Source organism: Sarcophilus harrisii, chromosome 1 (genome assembly GCF_902635505.1).
Source record: "Sarcophilus harrisii chromosome 1, mSarHar1.11, whole genome shotgun sequence".
Classification (NCBI taxonomy): Eukaryota; Metazoa; Chordata; class Mammalia; order Dasyuromorphia; family Dasyuridae; genus Sarcophilus; species Sarcophilus harrisii.
This window is the reverse complement of record NC_045426.1, coordinates 278,412,822-278,429,529: the sequence shown is the minus strand read 5'-3', so window position 1 is coordinate 278,429,529 and position 16,708 is coordinate 278,412,822. Positions and strand designations below refer to the sequence as shown.

The following is a 16,708-nucleotide window of genomic DNA, read 5'->3' as shown; positions in this document are numbered from 1 at the left end:
AACTGAAATGGAAGGGGGTAGTGAGGAAAAACCGCTAAGCAAATGGTGTTTGAGGTTCATTTTTTTTTCCTTTTAATCACACTCTTTCTCCCTCCCCCTTCCCATTAATATGTATTTAACATTAGCTATGTGATCTTGTTAATAGTTATAGCACCTATGTCAAAGGATGGTTGTGAGGATCAAATAAAATACTTGACTTAGCAAGTGCTTGGCACATGGCAAGTGTAATATTGACACAGTAAATGTTTGTGTGAGTATGTAAATACTCACATATACATACACACACATAGGTCTATAATTGCTACATGTTAATTTAACTGCATGTAGTTAGATTAACATGTAAACGCTACGTAAGTACACTGCGCCCCCTTGCGGCTATTTCTGGCAGTTAACCACGCTTGCTAAATGCCTTTCTCTAGAAAGGTCCAGAGTTTTCCTCAGACCCTCCCCCCAAATCCTAACTCCCCCTTTTAGTTCATCCTAGATCAGGCCACTCTAGTCTGGGCACTTCGGCTCTCAAGAAAGGAAGATTTCACGAAGTCTATCAAAGTACAGAGCAGCCGACTCGTGTCAGCCCAAAGCACGGCCGGACAAGGCGAATTGGAAGTTTTGCGTGTGTGCGTGGTTCCTGCGTGAGAACGTGCCTACGTGCCCTGGCTTGTTTCCGTGCGGCATGACGTCGTCCTCTCGTTGGAAGGAAGGGACGCCGGAGGGGAGAGCGCTTGGCCAGCAGCTGGAGCGGTTTCCGCCCGGAGCCGGAAGAGCCGGGAGAGTGGCGGGGCTGAGGGACTGGAGGCGGGGAGCGGCGCTGAGGGTCCGGGCGTGTCCCGGCGGAGGCAGAGCCGTGAGACTCCCCGAGATCTGACTCCCCAGGGCTAGGCGCTCCGAGGCCCCGCGCGCGGCGCACCGCTTTGTAAGTAGGAAATTGTTGCCGTTTGCTCTTTCTACGAGTTAGTGTCATTTGTCACAAAATCTTTGAAAAGAAAAAAAAAAAAAAGGCAATTCCCGGTCGGGATGCCACCATGTGGGAAGATGGTAAGAGACTAAGGAGACCCGGAGAAAGAATTAAAAGCCGGAAACCGCTTCCTTTATTATTATTCATTTCCGTTTCCCTCTCCGTAGTGCGGAACGCGTTAACAGCGTAACGTTCCTCTCCGTCCCCTGGGTGAGAGGGAGGGAAAAGAGCCGCGAGAAAGGGCTTGGAGGCGGGCAGCTTCCGTCGCTGTCCAGTGTGAGAGAGGAAGAGAACGTTCCCCCAGAGTGGAAACTCCTCGAGGGCAGGCGCTCTTTAATTTATCGGAGTCCGGCGCAGCGCCTGGCACATCTTCAGTGCGTGTCGAATTGAATTGAATTTCTCCTACCTTGCACAAATGTTGACGAATATAGAAAAGAGAGTCTGGAGGGCGAGTTCCGCGGGCCCGGGAAGAAAGCACCATGGACAGTTAATCCTTTTGTACACCCACTATGTCAGTGCTTGTTGACTGACCCTTATGGTGATGCTGAGGTTGAGGGTAGACAATAGTACCCCATTTACTAGCTGATATTCACGATGAAAGGTGTCTATAAATGCCAAGGGATGAGACTTTTTGCTGCTTAAATGAGTGTTGATTTAGAATGCAAAATTGTACCACTAGCTAATATTCAGAGTGAAGCTTCTGCCACATGAGAAGTGACTTGCAGCTGTTTAATTGTTTGTAGAGTACGAAATAGTAAACTTACTAGCTGATGATCAAAGTAAAGGATATAAGTAAAGTAAATGTGAGACTTGAAAATTATTAATAATTTCCTAGTTGTCTAATCCAGTGGCCTTCTCTTTCGTTTTTATTCTTTTTAATCTCTCCACAACTTTTGATGCTATTGATCACTCTCTTCTGATATCCTCTTCTCTAATGATTTTCAGTATACTACTCTCACCTGGTTTTTGTCCTCTTCACTTCTCTATCTCCTTTTTTGGATCCTTCTCCAGATCTCACATTCTAATTGTAGGTGTCCTTCTGGGTTCTATCCTGGGTTGTCTTCTTTTTCCCCTCTCTGTTACTTCATTTGGTGATCTCATCAGCTTCTATAGATTTAATTTGTCATCTTTATGCTGATGGCTGTCAACCTCTTCTGCCCTAATGTCTCTTCTGTTTTTCTCCTACTGCCTTTCTGACATCTTGAATTGGAAGTCAATAGACATCTTAAAACTTAACATATCTGACACCAAAATTAATTGTATTTTCCCCTAAATCTTCCCCAACTCTTAAATTTCTATTATTGTAGAGGACAATGTCATCCTCTTAGTCTCTCAGGCTCGCAACCTTGGATCACCTTAGATTCCTCACTATGTCTCATCCCTCATCTCCAAACTGTTGCCAAGATATGTTTTATTTATTTATTTTATAATGATAGCTTTTTATTTTTCAAAATACATGCAAAGATAAGTTTTTAACATTCAACATTGCAAAACCTTGTGTTCCAAATTTTTCTTTAATCTCTACTTCTTCCCTCCCCTAGACAGCAACTAATCCAATATAGGTTAAACATGTACAATTCTTCCAAACATATTTCCACATTTATCATCCTGCATAAGAAAAATCACATCAAAAGGGGAAAAAAATGAGAAAGAAAAAAACAGGCAAACAACAAAAATAAAAAAGGTGAAAATACTATGTTGTGCTCTACATTCAGTCCCCATAGTCCTCTCTGGGTGCAGATGGCTTTCTTCATCACAAGTCTATTGGAATTGCCCTGAATCATCTAATTGCTGAAGAGCCAAGTCCATCAAAGTTGATCATCACATAATCTTGTTGCTGTGTACAATGGTTTGGTTCACTTAGCATCAGTTCATGTAAGTCTCTCCAGGTCTCTCTGAAATCATCTTGCTGATCTTTTCTCATAGAATAGCAATATTCCATAACATTCATATACCATAATTTATTCAGCCATTCTCCAACTGATGGGCATCCTCTTAGTTTCCAGTTCCTTGTTACTACAGAAAGAGCTCCTACAAACATTTTTGTACATGTGGGTCCTTCCCTTTTTTGTAATCTCTTTGGGATATAGACTCAATAGAGACACCACTGGATTAAAGAGTATGCACATTTTGATAGTCCTTTGGGCATAATTCCAAATTGCTCTCCAGAATGGTTGGATCAGTTCATAACTCCACCAACAGTGTATTAGCATTCCAGCTTTCTCACATTCCCTCCTACATTTATCATCTTTTTCTCTCATTTTAGCCAATCTGAGAACCTTCATGTTGTCTTAATTTGCATTTCTCTAATCAATAGTAATTTAGAGCATTTTTTCATATGATTAGAAATGTTGCCAAGTTATGCTGATTTTACTTTTGCAACAGTCTTCCAAATTGATTCCTTCTGTCCTCTGACTTTGCTTGCATTTTGGTGCAGGCCTTCATCTCATGCCATGATTATTGCAATAGCCCACAGTGGATCTGCCTGCCTCAAGTATCTTTCCAGTTCAATATATTCTCCATTCAGCCCCTATAAAATGATTTTCCTAGAATGCAAGTCTGATCATGTCTCCTCTTATTCAATGAACTTCAGTGGCTTCCTTATTGCCTCTAGGTACAGATCCAAAATTCTCTGTTTTGCTTTCAAAACCCTTCTAATCTAGTTCCTTCCTATCTTTCCCATCTTCTTATGCATTATTCAGTCCTCTTGGATCTAGTGACATTGATTTCTTGGCTGTTTCACAAACAAAATAGTCTATTTCTCAGTGCCAGGCTCTCTCTCTGGCTACTGAATTTCTGAAATGCTCTCCCTTCTTCAGTCCAACAACTGACTTCCTTGGCTTCTTTTACATCTCAACTAAAATCCACATCCTCTTGTAAGCCTTCTCTAATCCTTCTTAATTTCAGTTCCTTCCCTCTGCTAATTATGTCCTATTTGTCCTGTATCCACCTTGCTTTGTTACATATTTGTTTGTATGTTGTCTGCCCCATTAAATTGTAAGCTCCTTGAGAACAGGGACTGTCTGTTACCTCTTTTTGTATTCCTAATGCTTAGCACAGTGCCAGGTATATAGTTAAGAATTAATAAACATTTATTAAATTTAATTATAATTGTTTAAATAAGTAATTGTCAATTTAGAATATACAGTAATATAACACTTACTAGCTGATGTTTAAGATAAAGCATGTAAGTAAATGCCAAATGATAAAATACTTATAGCTGCTTAAATGAGTAATTATCTTACTTTGTATAGTCAGAGAAAAGTTTGGATGAATGAGTGCAAGTTTTGTCAGACAAAATCTCAGAAGGTGTGCCTAAAAAAATCCCTTCCCCCAATCCCCTCAAATCCAACACACCAGCCCACACAATTACTAATATTGGAAGAGGTTAGAGTATCAGTGTATCTATTAAAAGTAGACTAAGAAAGGGAAGCAGATCTAATACCTTTAGTTGTTGAAGTATGACTTACATATTTATTTGTTTACAGGTCATTCTAAACCTAACTGCCATAATTGCTATTGAAGATTATTAAACAACAAATAGGAGCATGGCAACAAATCCTCCTGGACAAGGTAATTCATATTTGAATCTCTTTCTTTGTATGTATGTGTAAGGGGAAAGAAACTTAGAATTACAGTAGTCAGAATGAGAATAGACATGGTGAAGTAAAACTTCACATTTAAAACTGATTTAGTATTATACAAAGTCCCTTAAATATTGTGACATTATATTCAACATTATCAATTCCCATTTTTACCTATGGGCTAAAAACATTAACTTTATAAATCTTAAGTCCATAGCAGAGATAACATTTGAACCCCGGTTTTCTGTTTTCAAATCCAGCATTCTTTTCACTATTAAGAGAAGATACCTTTGTTATTAGGTAGCATCCAGATCCTTAGTTTTATTATATAATTTCTAAGTTTTCCTATGTGTGGTCCTGGTTTATTTTTTATTTTTTGCCTTTCTGTGAATCCCTAGTTCTTGGCATAGTGCTTGGAACATAGAAGCTACTATCTATTATAAATAGTATGTATTTAACAAGTGCCCACACTTGATAAATACTTATTAAGTAACTATTGGTAATTGAATCAAATATACATGTTCCTTGCTCTCAAGAAAATATATTCTCAAATGGAAATAATCTAAGTGAAAATAATTCCTGGAAATAAATTACTACTTACAGTTTTGATGTCTAATCCTCTTTCCTCTTCCCTCTCTCCTTCCCCATTTATTATTATTTTTAAAGGAAAGTAGATAATTGGATTTGAAGGGTAAGGGAGAAATAAATGTAGCTTCATAATTGTAATAATTTCTCAGTGCACTATTTTTATCTTTGGAATTTAGATTCTAATCTGAAACAAAACAAAGCAAAAAATTCTGCCACTTTAGACTTTAGTTTGGAATTTCTTGAATTAGTTGAGCTACTTGCTTGAATCATTGATTGCTACTTCATAAAACATTCAGGTCCTTATTGAAACCCTTTAGATTTTAATTTAATAAGTATTTTTTATAACCTCTATCCTTTGTCATCAGGCATTTGGGAGATATTTCAGCTTTCTGAATCTAAACTTCAATGTTAGAATAGACATTCTCAAATTTTGTGTTTTGATAAGACTAAGGAGCCCCAGTGAAATGATACAGAGAGATTGGAAAAGAAGGGTGGTAAGATAGGGATTAGTTTATATGTGAATTTGTTCATTTATTCCCAAACCTTCTTCCCTTTGCTTCTCCCAGACTAGATACCTGGTCCAAGAGCCAGCTACAAGATAATGGGCACAGAGAAGGAGAGAAAAGGAGCAGGTATAAGGTAAAACTCTCTCTCCTGCTCCTTTTCCTTCAAGGTCTTTGGGCCTGGTAAAAGTGATATCTGGAACCAAAAATAAGGAAATCATTATTCTATTAATGTGAAAGTCAGGATTTATTTGGATCTGGGTGAAACTTTTATTTCGTTTTTGTTATCTTGTAAATTTGATGTAGTTATAGAATCATTTATTTGCATTTCAATTTTAAATAGAGTGACGGTTTGGGGAAGGTAGGGTGTTCTATTTTTCAAAAATCATTTGACTTTTTTGTTCTATAAATGTATATATACTTAGCAATGAATTCTTATGAATACAACAAATTAACTCAAAAAAAAAGATGATTAAATATAGAATAAGTCATTTATATTTTGGGACTGTCATGTTGCAGCAATTGATTCATATTGAGTTTTCATTTTAGTCCATTAAAACCTAAATCTTTTTCACGTAATTACTATTCAGTCATGTCTTCCCCATCCAATACTTACAAAGTTGATTTTTTTTTTAAATGAAGGATAGAGCTTTGCCTTTATCCCTAGTCAACTTTATCTTACTGAATTTGGCCCATCAGCCTTTTGAGATCTTTTGGGATCCTGATTCTTTTAGCCATTGTAGTAGTTACTGTATATTTCAGCATCTTGCAATCTGCAAATTTGATAAACATGCCATGTATGCCTTCATCCAAGTCACAGATAGAGTTGTTGAACAGAGCAAGCAATGGCTAGGACCACCTTCCTCCAGATTGACGTCAATACATTAATCACTATTCTTTGATTTGGGTTATAAAGAACTGTAGTGAAAATTAGTCATTTTGAGGAGGATGTAGAGAAGGGGGTGGAAAGGCTGTTGATTGAAGGGGTTGGTTGGAAAACTCATGACAAGATGTAGCAGTTTTCATTCTGCGATCTTGGTGTCTTGTAGATTATGAATGACGATTTAGCTCATGACCACCCCCAGGAAGAAGTCATTCAGTACCAACCAAACTGTTCTCAGAAGGTAATTAAGAAAAATCATCTTGTAATATTGTTTGGAGAAATTATAGGCAGAGCCTAGCTAAACTAGTTGAAATTTGAACAGTTTACCTTTTGTAGAATATCTTGGGTTATCAACAGAGTGGTTAGAAATTTTCTATGTTGTTAGCTCTTTAATGAATTTGATGTTTAGGTGAAACTTACTGAAGCATTAATTGGACAATATTTTAATTGACATTGGTTATCAGCACAGTTACCAAGTACTACATTGAGGAGTAGCAGTTGTAATCTTAAATACAGTTAGAAAATTATGTTTTAATTTGGTATAGAATAGGGAAAATTACTACCTATTACCTTTTTATCAAGAATGGTGGTTTAATTAGGAAAAAATATTGAACCTACAGACATTTTAGAACAATTCAGTTTTTGCTACCATTTATCTTTGATGTCAATTTTGTCACCTTATTGCAAAAATTTCTTTTGCTTCTCTCTCCACTTCCTCTTGGAATAAACATTGAATTATCTGCAATGTGGAACAGTCAGTGGGAAATATTTAATCCCAGTTTATTAATCCAGGGTTCTATAGTACCCTTCAATATATACAGCATCAGCACAGCTTGATCCCTGGCAGTTTCTCCTCATCTTGCACTTCATCAGGGTATGAAAATTAATTTTAACATAAGCCAAAATGAAGCTTGGGTAAGAAAATAAATTCATTGATGCAAAAAAAAAAGAAACCACTGAATTTTAAAGTGAAATAAAAATAATTTTTTTATATTTATATTTTTTTCTCCATTAGTAAAAATAATTTATAGTTTTAATTTATTCTCAGTATAATTATGGGGTTTTGTTGTTGTTGTTTTTTAAATATTCACCCACAGGTCAAAAATAGGCTTTGATAGTTTTGTAGTCCCAATTTATTAATGACAATACATCTTATTAATACAACAAAATTTAACATAGCACTTGACATCTAAGCAAAGTAGTAAAGAGAGAAATTGAAGGGAAGTCAGACTGCTCACATTTGTTGTATTTCCATTCCATTCCAAATCTATCATTGTACAAATCTCTTAACAGTTGAATTATTTTCTGAGCTTTTCCCACTTATTTTGTATAGTTACATTTTTTAGATGTAATAATTACTTTTGTTTCTATTGCCATTTTATGTATTTTATTTGATTCTTACTTTTTTTGCTTATTTTCTATATTTTCTATCCATAATTTTATCCATAATTTTTCTATCCATTAATTTTAGCATCAGTGGCTTGATTCCTATCAAATGATTCTTTTATTTCTGGTCGTGATTTTTTTTTTTCCATTGTTAAAGTATCATTTATCCATTTAGGATGTCACACCTTAATTGCTTCTCTAGCTTTTTCAGTTGCTTCATAATAATTTTTTTTTTTATCAATACTTTAATTAGTTCAGCACGTTCTATATTTTGGCTAATTTTGGTTCCATTTTTTTTTTTTTAATCTTTCTTTTCCTTTTCCTTTTCCTTTTTTTTTTTTTTTTTTCCTTTGGTGAAGACTAGATTAAGACACAGACCTTAGGGTTACTCATATCCAGAATGATTTAGAAAAAAATATATAAGCAATATAATCTAGACATTTATTTAAGAAAAATTCCTGTTTACCAAGAAAAACAAGGGGTAATATGCAGTTAGAACCTGCAGATGCTTGAGAAGGGAAAATTTAAAATTTGAATCTTCTAAGATAAATTCTTTTTAAACATGAATGAGGAAAGAATGCTACAAGAAGAAAGACAGATGGCATTCCAAAGGACATTAATCTGGATCACAACAGATTTTACTGAAGAGGACTAAGATCAACTAGAGCAACCAGAATATGATATATATATATATATTAATATAGTTGAAAAATATGAATCATGAACCCAGAAATCTAGTAAAACCAAGTATGCTGTTGGAAGGGAAAGAACTCGATATGTATGAATCACATACATTTTGAAGAATGACAAAAAGATGTTATTTTCCAAGAACCCCTTAAAAATAAGGTAAATTTTACATTTGAAAGATACATATGGAAAACAAGTTATACTTTTTTTTTAAGTAAAGAATAATCTGGTTGTAAATTAAATCCAAAAGCTTTGAGAGTAATTTTTTGACTAAGTCCATGAATGTTTTAAATAATTTTGCACCTAAAGGTTAGAAAATTAAGGAAGGAGGAAAGACACACAATAATTATAAACAAAGCTAAATTTTGAAAAAAGAATCTAGAAGAAACTTACATAAGTTAATATAATTGGCGATAAAAGATAAGCCTACAGTAATAGTACTGTATTACCAATTCTTTATTACTAGTTTTTAACACAACCTATCTAATATGTGGTGTAAAAATTAGAGTCGGTAAAAAAACTCAGCAACTTAGACTTAATAGGCTAAAGAGAAAATACATTGGGAAGAGCAATAATTATACATTCTTTTTTGAATATATATTTTATTATATGTACCATCACAGAAGATTATGTAAATTTAATAGGACATATTACATTTAAGAGTCATAATATAGTAAAGCAAACATGAATAATAATGTGAATAAAATGCGTTAAGTTCATGTATTAACTAAAATAATACCTTAGTAAAAAAGGAATTGATAAAAAAAATTATATGAATAATAATGACAATATAGATATTGTATATTAAAATCTGTGAGATTCAAAAAAATCTATTACTGAGAAGACAATTTGTAACTGGTTCTATGCTATTAATAATAATAATAATAATAATAAAACCTTTTGTTTACTGTAATTGTAGAAGAGGAACAAAACAGTACTTTCACAAAACCCCCAAAAGATTAATAGCCAAAATAAACATTTTTTTCCCTTCCTTTTTTCCTTTTATTTCTTTTTTCCCCCTATTTATTGATTTATTTATTTATTGATTGATTGATTTTTAATAATTATAACTTTTTATTGACAGAACCCATGCCTGGGTAATTTTTTACAACATTATCCCTTGCACTCACTGACTTTCCCCCCTCCCTCCTTCCATGTTAAATATGTCACAGTATATTCTAGATACAATATATGTGTGCAGAACCGAACAGTTCTCTTCTTGCACAGGAAAAATTGGATTCAGAAGGTAAAAATAACCCAGGAAAAAAAACCAAAATGCAAACAGTTTACATTCATTTCCCAGTGTTCTTTCTTTTGGTGTAGCTGCTTCCATCCATCGTTGATCAATTGAAACTTAGTTAGATCTTCTCTTTGTCAAAAAAATCCACTTCCATCAGAATACATCCTCATACAGTATTGTTGTTGAAGTATATAATGATCTCCTGGTTCTGCTCATTTCACTTAGCATCAGTTCATGTAAATTTCTCCAAGCCTCTGTATTCATCCTGCTGGTCACAAAATAGACATTTTAAAGATAAATAAAACAAACCTTTTTTTAAAAAAAGAAAAATAAAATTCATAAAACTTAGCAAGAATAATCAGAAAAAGAATAGAGAATGAAAATTACCAAAATTAGAAATGAGAAAGAGGTGAAAAAATAAATCAAGAAAATTATCAGAAATATGGTAATTTAGTTTAAAATTTAAAAGGAATGGAAGATCATTTATAAAAACACACAAGGTTATGTAACAGAAAATAGATTCCTAAATACAACCATTCAGGAGCCATTTAACAATCTATTAAAAGAACCACCTTACAAGAAGGCACCAGCACCAGGCAGATTTACAAATTAAAAGTACACACAATTCTTATGTAGTAGAATATTTCAAAACAGAGGATGATAGGTTTCCTAATTACTTCTTTGAGACAAAATGATTTTGATAACTAAAATTGAGAAAGAGGAAGCTGAAAGAAATAGGACATTATTAATAATAAAACTTCGATGTTTTTTGATATTTTTGAAGATAGCAGTAGAGTTAGATTGTAGACAGGGTTGCAGTCTTTTGCTATCTTGTGACAGTCACATGCCAGAATTACATAATTTAAGTGTTAGAAGATGTTGGAGTTAGATTACCTCATTAAGCATCTGGTCCAATCCTCCACAAAAGGAAAACATATCATAACATGCCCAACAACTGGCTGTCCAGCCTTTGCTTGAAAGCCTTAATCTAAGGAAGGAGAAGCTATCGCCTTTCAAAGTAGCATTGTCAGAAAGTTTTTCCTTGTGTCAGCCTTAAATTGATTGCTACAACTTCCCTTCATTTATTGCTCTTGATTCTGTCCTCTGGGGCAGAACAGAACATATCTAATCATTTTGTCAGGCCTTCTCATAGTTGTCATGTCCTCTCAATCGTCTCTTCTTCATACTACACATAGGAGAGAAAGGGAACCAGCATTTATTAAATGCCTTGTGCAAAGTGCTTTACAGATACTATCTCATTTAATTTTCATAAAACCTTATGAGGTAGGTGCTATTATTGTCTCATTTTACATATGAGGAAACTGAGGCAGACAGGTTAAGTGACTTGCCTGGGGTCACACGGCCTAATTAGTGTCTAAGGCTAATTTGAATTTAGATCTTCCTTACTCTAGATATAATGCTCCATCTATTATGTCTTCTAATATTTATAAAGCACTTAACACAATGCCTGGCATTCTTCTTATAGTGCTCCAAACTGAACACAGTACTCCAAATGACAGCTGATGAGAACATAGTACAATACATCATTTACCTTTCCTCAAAGCTATGCCTTTTTTAATCCTGCCCAAAATTGAATCAGCTTTTTTTTTTTTTTGTTTGTTTGTTTGCTACATTATACTGCTAACTCATTTTGAAAATATAGTCCACTGAGATTCTCAGGTTTTTATCAGAACAATTACTGTTTAACAATGTCTCTTGTGGAGTTGATTTTTTGTACCAAGTGTAAGAAATTTTATCTCTTAGGATTCTAGGATCTTACTTCTTTTATCTACTGTGTAAGCTTTCCTTCCCAACTTAGTGTCATTTATAAATTTGATTAGGCTTCTGTTAAAATTCTAAACATCAAAGATCTCTGGGTAATCCTCAGAAAACTCCTTTTATATTGATTTTGGTCCACTCGCAATTATTTTTTGAGTCCAACTATTCAACAAATTTTGAATCCATCGAATTGTATTATTTCTTAATCTATATTCTGTCATTGACTCCATAAGATTAGTATGACACATTTTATCAGAAAGTTTTTTTAAAATGTAGGTAAACACTTAAGTACAGCGTTTTCTTCATCTGCTAATTTAGATTTAACTTTCCTTTAAAGAGTAAATATGTTAGTTTGGCCTGATTTGACAAAGCTATTAGATTTTTAAAAATACTTCTTTTTCTAAATATTTGCCAACAATCTCTTTACTGATCTTTTCTAGAATTTTCTTAGAAATCGAAGTCAAATTCATTGGTCTATAATGTGCAGACTTGGTTTTATTTCCTAATATTTGCCCTTCTTTATTTTAAAGGTACCTCTTCTGTTTTCTTTGATCTTGGAAATCCCCTGGATAGTTATTCAGCAGTCATATCTGCTAGTATTTTCAGGACCCAGTGATATAGTTCATATGATCCTAGTTCCCTACTAATATCTTGGATATTAACTCTGACATTCATTTTAGTCCTGACCTTTTTAGTGTAAAAGTCATTCCCCTTTTCAGAGAATATAAGAACAAAATAAGAATTGGGCAACTCACTCTAAGTTTCTGTTGCTCAGAAACATCATCCTATCCACTTGATGTAAATTATGCCAGTGAAAATGCCTTGACTTCCCAACTCATTTAAAGATTTTATATCAACATTCTATTAAAAGAATTAGGTAAAGCCCTAAAAATCCATGTGCAAATTATTTGGGCAAAATATCCAGTGGAACTCTGAAAAAGCGTAATGATGGAGATGAAATTGCCTTCCAGGTGTTCCAGGACACATTCTAGGAATATGTCGAGAAGTTCAGGTCACCATACATTAAATCCCTATTTTGGTTTAGTCCCTATGTTAGTAGTACTAGTCTGGGGATACAAAGACCAAAAAAAAGGCTTCAAGGAGCCTGTATTCTGATGAAAAAAATTGTTCCCAGAGAAAAACCACAAAAATAGATCAATGGGAAAAAAACAAACAAAAAATCTGAAGACAGATCTAAGGTATATGAGAGGTTAGTGTTAGATAAATTCATGATTTGAAAAACATTGGGAAATGGAGCTATTCAATGAAAAACCATAGGAAAACTTGAGTACTGCATGACAAAAAAAAGTGGATTTGGATCCACATTTCAGTATATACTATTAATAAACTTGATCGATAATGTAAGTATAATAAAATTTTAACAAAATGGTAAAAATGAATAATCTCAACTTTAGAGAAAAGTTTTTTATTGAACAAATAAAAGAATTTTTGGAGGTAAAAATCAGTTTTACTATACATATGAAAACAAATCTTTTTTGCATTTCCCAAACTGTCAAATGTGTTTATGATATTATCACTGTGGATATTCCTTGCCCATGCAGTTTAGCTCTTTGCTGTGTCCTCCCATAAGTTCACTAGTAGATGTCTACTTTTTTACTTTCTCTTTACATTGTGAAGATACCTGTGAAGCACACGTGCAATTTAACAGTTGTTCTTTATTCTCATCTGAATGATAGTCTTTTTTGTTATTTGTTATTCTTTACTCTGGATCTTCATAGTTAAATTGTTCTATACTACAGTCATGCTCATTTTGATCTTTTTCATTACCCTCTTTGTGATACTAAATTTTAATTCTTCAGAGACAGTAGTTTTTCATGATTTGACTATCATACAATTTTGATTTAAAAAGATGAACCTTTGTTTCAGAAAGAAATTTGGAGTCATTAAATTATCCCTGCATTTTCCATAGGCCTGCTCTTTTCCTTCTATTTAATTCTGTACTGAGTTGTGCATTTTGTACAATAAAAAGATTTTTTAAATTGTGAAGAAACATTGAGGAAAATATTTTCTTTTTTTCTGTTCATTTTTTAAAAAATTAAAGCTTTTTATTTTCAAACATATACCTGGATAATTTTTCAACATTAACCCTTGAGTTGCAACTCCTCCCCCTTTCCCCACTCTCTCCCCCTATTGGCAAGTAATCCTATATATATTAAACATGATAGAAATGTATGTTAAATCCAATACATACATATTTATACAGTTATCTTGCTGCACAAGAAAAATCAAATCAAACAGAAAAAAATGAGAAAGAAAATAAAATGTAAGCAAACAACAACAAAAAGAGTGAAATTGCTATGTTATGAACTGCATTCAGTTCCCACAGCTCTCTCTCTGGGTGTAGATGGCTCTCTTCATCACAAGATCATTGGAACTTCATTGTTGAAGAGAACTAAGTCCATCAGAATTGATTATCATGTAATCTTCTTGTTTCTGTGTACAATAATCTCCTGATTCTGCTCATTTCACTTAGCATCAGCTCATTTAAGTCTCTTCAGGCTTCTTTGAGATCATCCTGCTGATTGTTTCTTAAGGGAACAATAATATTCTATAACATTCATCTACCCTAACTTATTCAACCATTCTCCAACTGATGGGCATCCACTCAGTTTCTAGTTTCTTGCCAGTACAAAAAGGGCTGCCACAAGTATTTTTGCACATGTGAGTCCTTTGAGGAAAATATTTTCAATAAATAAAAATCTAACATCCATACTTTATAAGGAATTGATAAGGTATGTGTAGATATATGTATGTATATGTTTATATGCATAAGACTTATACATATAACCCATTAGAAAAATAGTCAAATACTGTGGACAGATCATTTTTGAAACAATCTGCCATTGTACTTTGTTTCATAAAATCGATCATACCATTGGACCCACAAGTCCTAGAGTATTGTAAAGATAATATTAAACAATTTTTTTTTAAAGGGGAGGCAACCAGGAAGTTCCTGCCTTTACTAATCTGCCAAAGGCAGATTAACAACTCTTTTCTAACTTCATTCATGGATCTGAAACTGTTGTTTAAGAAATTACAAAGGTAATGCTTGAACCTAGGACTCAGTCTCCAAAACTGTCTCAGAGATTCATTCTACCAATATTCTGTTATAGTATAAAATAGAACAAAAAGGAATAGAAGACAGTGTGGAATGTCCTATATGTAATGAAAGAAAAGATCAAGAGTATAATAAAAACAGCATATATAATGACTAGTCAACCTGAACAAAGCTTTGTAAGTATACAGCCAGATTCACAAATGAGAACAGAACATAATGTTGAAAAGCATTAGGATCTTTTATCTTTTTAAAATTAAAATGTCATTAGTTCAAATATTAGGTTTAAATGGAAAATTTGACCTGTGTTTGGTCCAATTATTTGCATGTTAGTATTTATTAGGAATTTACGTTTACTTAAGTAAAGTTTGTATTTAATAGAGCATTTTAGTTTTTCTTCAATCATGAGTTACCTAAGAAAACTTTTAGTGAACTGCCACTCAAAACCAGCAGGGGGAGTCCGTGCTTTTTTGTAGAACTAGAAAATATATTTTTTTAAAGTGAGCTTTTTCTTTTGCTTATATTACAAGCATATGACATTAATTGGCAAAACAGTGAATACAAGTTTCACTATAACAAAATCAAAATGTTAAGCAGTATTCCAAAAAGGTTTTTAGATAAAAAACTATAGTTACCAAGAATACAAAAATTACACAACACAGAACATAAAAAATATAAACTTAGAAAATAATTTTTAAAATGTATTTGTTGTTTAGCTAAATCTTTGACAAGTTGTACTGTATTTGTTTTAAACTAAACTATTTTTTGCATAGGAAATTTTATGATGAATAAATTTGAGCAAATTTGTTTTTATATTCCTAACACTTAGCATAGTGCCTGGCATATCATAGATTAGGTACTTAACAAATGTTTATTGATTGACTGACTAAATATTGCACATTTCTCTAAGATGATTACGATCTCATTCTGTGCTGATAAAGCAATTACATGGTTTTTGTTTTATATTGTTTTTTACAGTTATTCATTAAGTTTTATTTAGGAACGAAACTCCAAATCAGTATTACTTAATCTACTTACCAACATGTAACAACAGGACTTTCCTGATTTTTTTTTTAATCAGTTAAGATGTCAAAGTTTGAATATAAATTTATCTCTACTGCCCTGATGAAATTTCTGTTTCATAATTCAACTACTAAAATTCCTACTATCTTTTTGTTTTGTTTTTGCTTTGTCTTTCCCTCAAAAGTATGTACTACATAGCCAGAACAGTATTGAAATCTACGGAATACCAAACAGAACTTACGTTTTCCTCAAAATCCAGTTTTCTTCCAGATTTCTCTCTTCCTGTTATGTTTGTACCATTATTCTTTCAGTTTCCTAGGTTCCTAACTCCAGAATTATCTTTGACTTTTCATTTTACCTCACTTCACGCATTCATTTAATTGCCAAATTTGCCACTTTTACCTTCACAGCAATTGGGAGGTTACTCTTCCTTTTTCAAGTGTCTTCTCATTTCAGTTTCCACTCAGCTGCCAAAGTGTTTTTTCTTAAGCTTAGGCCCATGTCATTCCATACTCAATAAACTTCATTGGCTCCCTATTTGCCTCTAGGATAAAATATAAAGTTTTTGATTTTTCTTTTACCTAGTTCTACCATATCCCAACACATATAGCCTATTTTGCATTACTCCTCTTTGTTCTTTGTGATTCATTCAAAACTGCCTTCTGTTTCTCAGACATGACACTATCTCCTATCTTTTTGCTTTAGCATTAGTCATCCTCCAATACCTCATCTTTACTTTTTTTCTCTTCGTTACATCATCATACTTCTTTTCTTCCCAGGTGTAACTTAATTTTTACATCAAGCTTTTCATCCCATATGTAACTTAGTTTCTACATCAAGCCTACTTCCTCAACTTCTAAATGCTCCTTTTTTCCTAATTATCTTGTATTTATTCTCTTTATATTCTATATCTATTTGCATCTGTAATTCTCTCTTTCTCATTAGGATATACACACTTTAAGAATAGGGATTGTTTCATTCTTTGTTTGTTGGATCATCCTTGT

General features: G+C 33.3%; 1 protein-coding gene across 6 annotated transcripts in view; it reads left to right on the top strand.

Moving 5' to 3' along the window:
* Positions 1 to 726: 726 nt before the first annotated feature.
* Positions 727 to 16,708, top strand: part of INIP (INTS3 and NABP interacting protein) — a 41,049-nt gene continuing 25,067 nt past the window's right edge. For 2 of the 6 annotated variants that reach the window (XM_023497381.2, XM_023497383.2), the window contains exons 1-3: positions 4,444 to 4,528; positions 5,694 to 5,766; positions 6,680 to 6,754. Coding sequence is in view for 1 of the 6 variants with exons in the window: in XM_003761412.4 (XP_003761460.1) it covers positions 4,504 to 4,528 (25 nt within the window). In the remaining 5 variants the exon portion in view is untranslated. Of the gene's footprint in view, positions 914 to 4,443; positions 4,529 to 5,693; positions 5,767 to 6,679; positions 6,755 to 16,708 lie in introns of those variants that run through there. The other 4 variants (XM_003761412.4, XM_023497382.2, XM_023497384.2 and 1 more) reach the window with 4 other exon arrangements.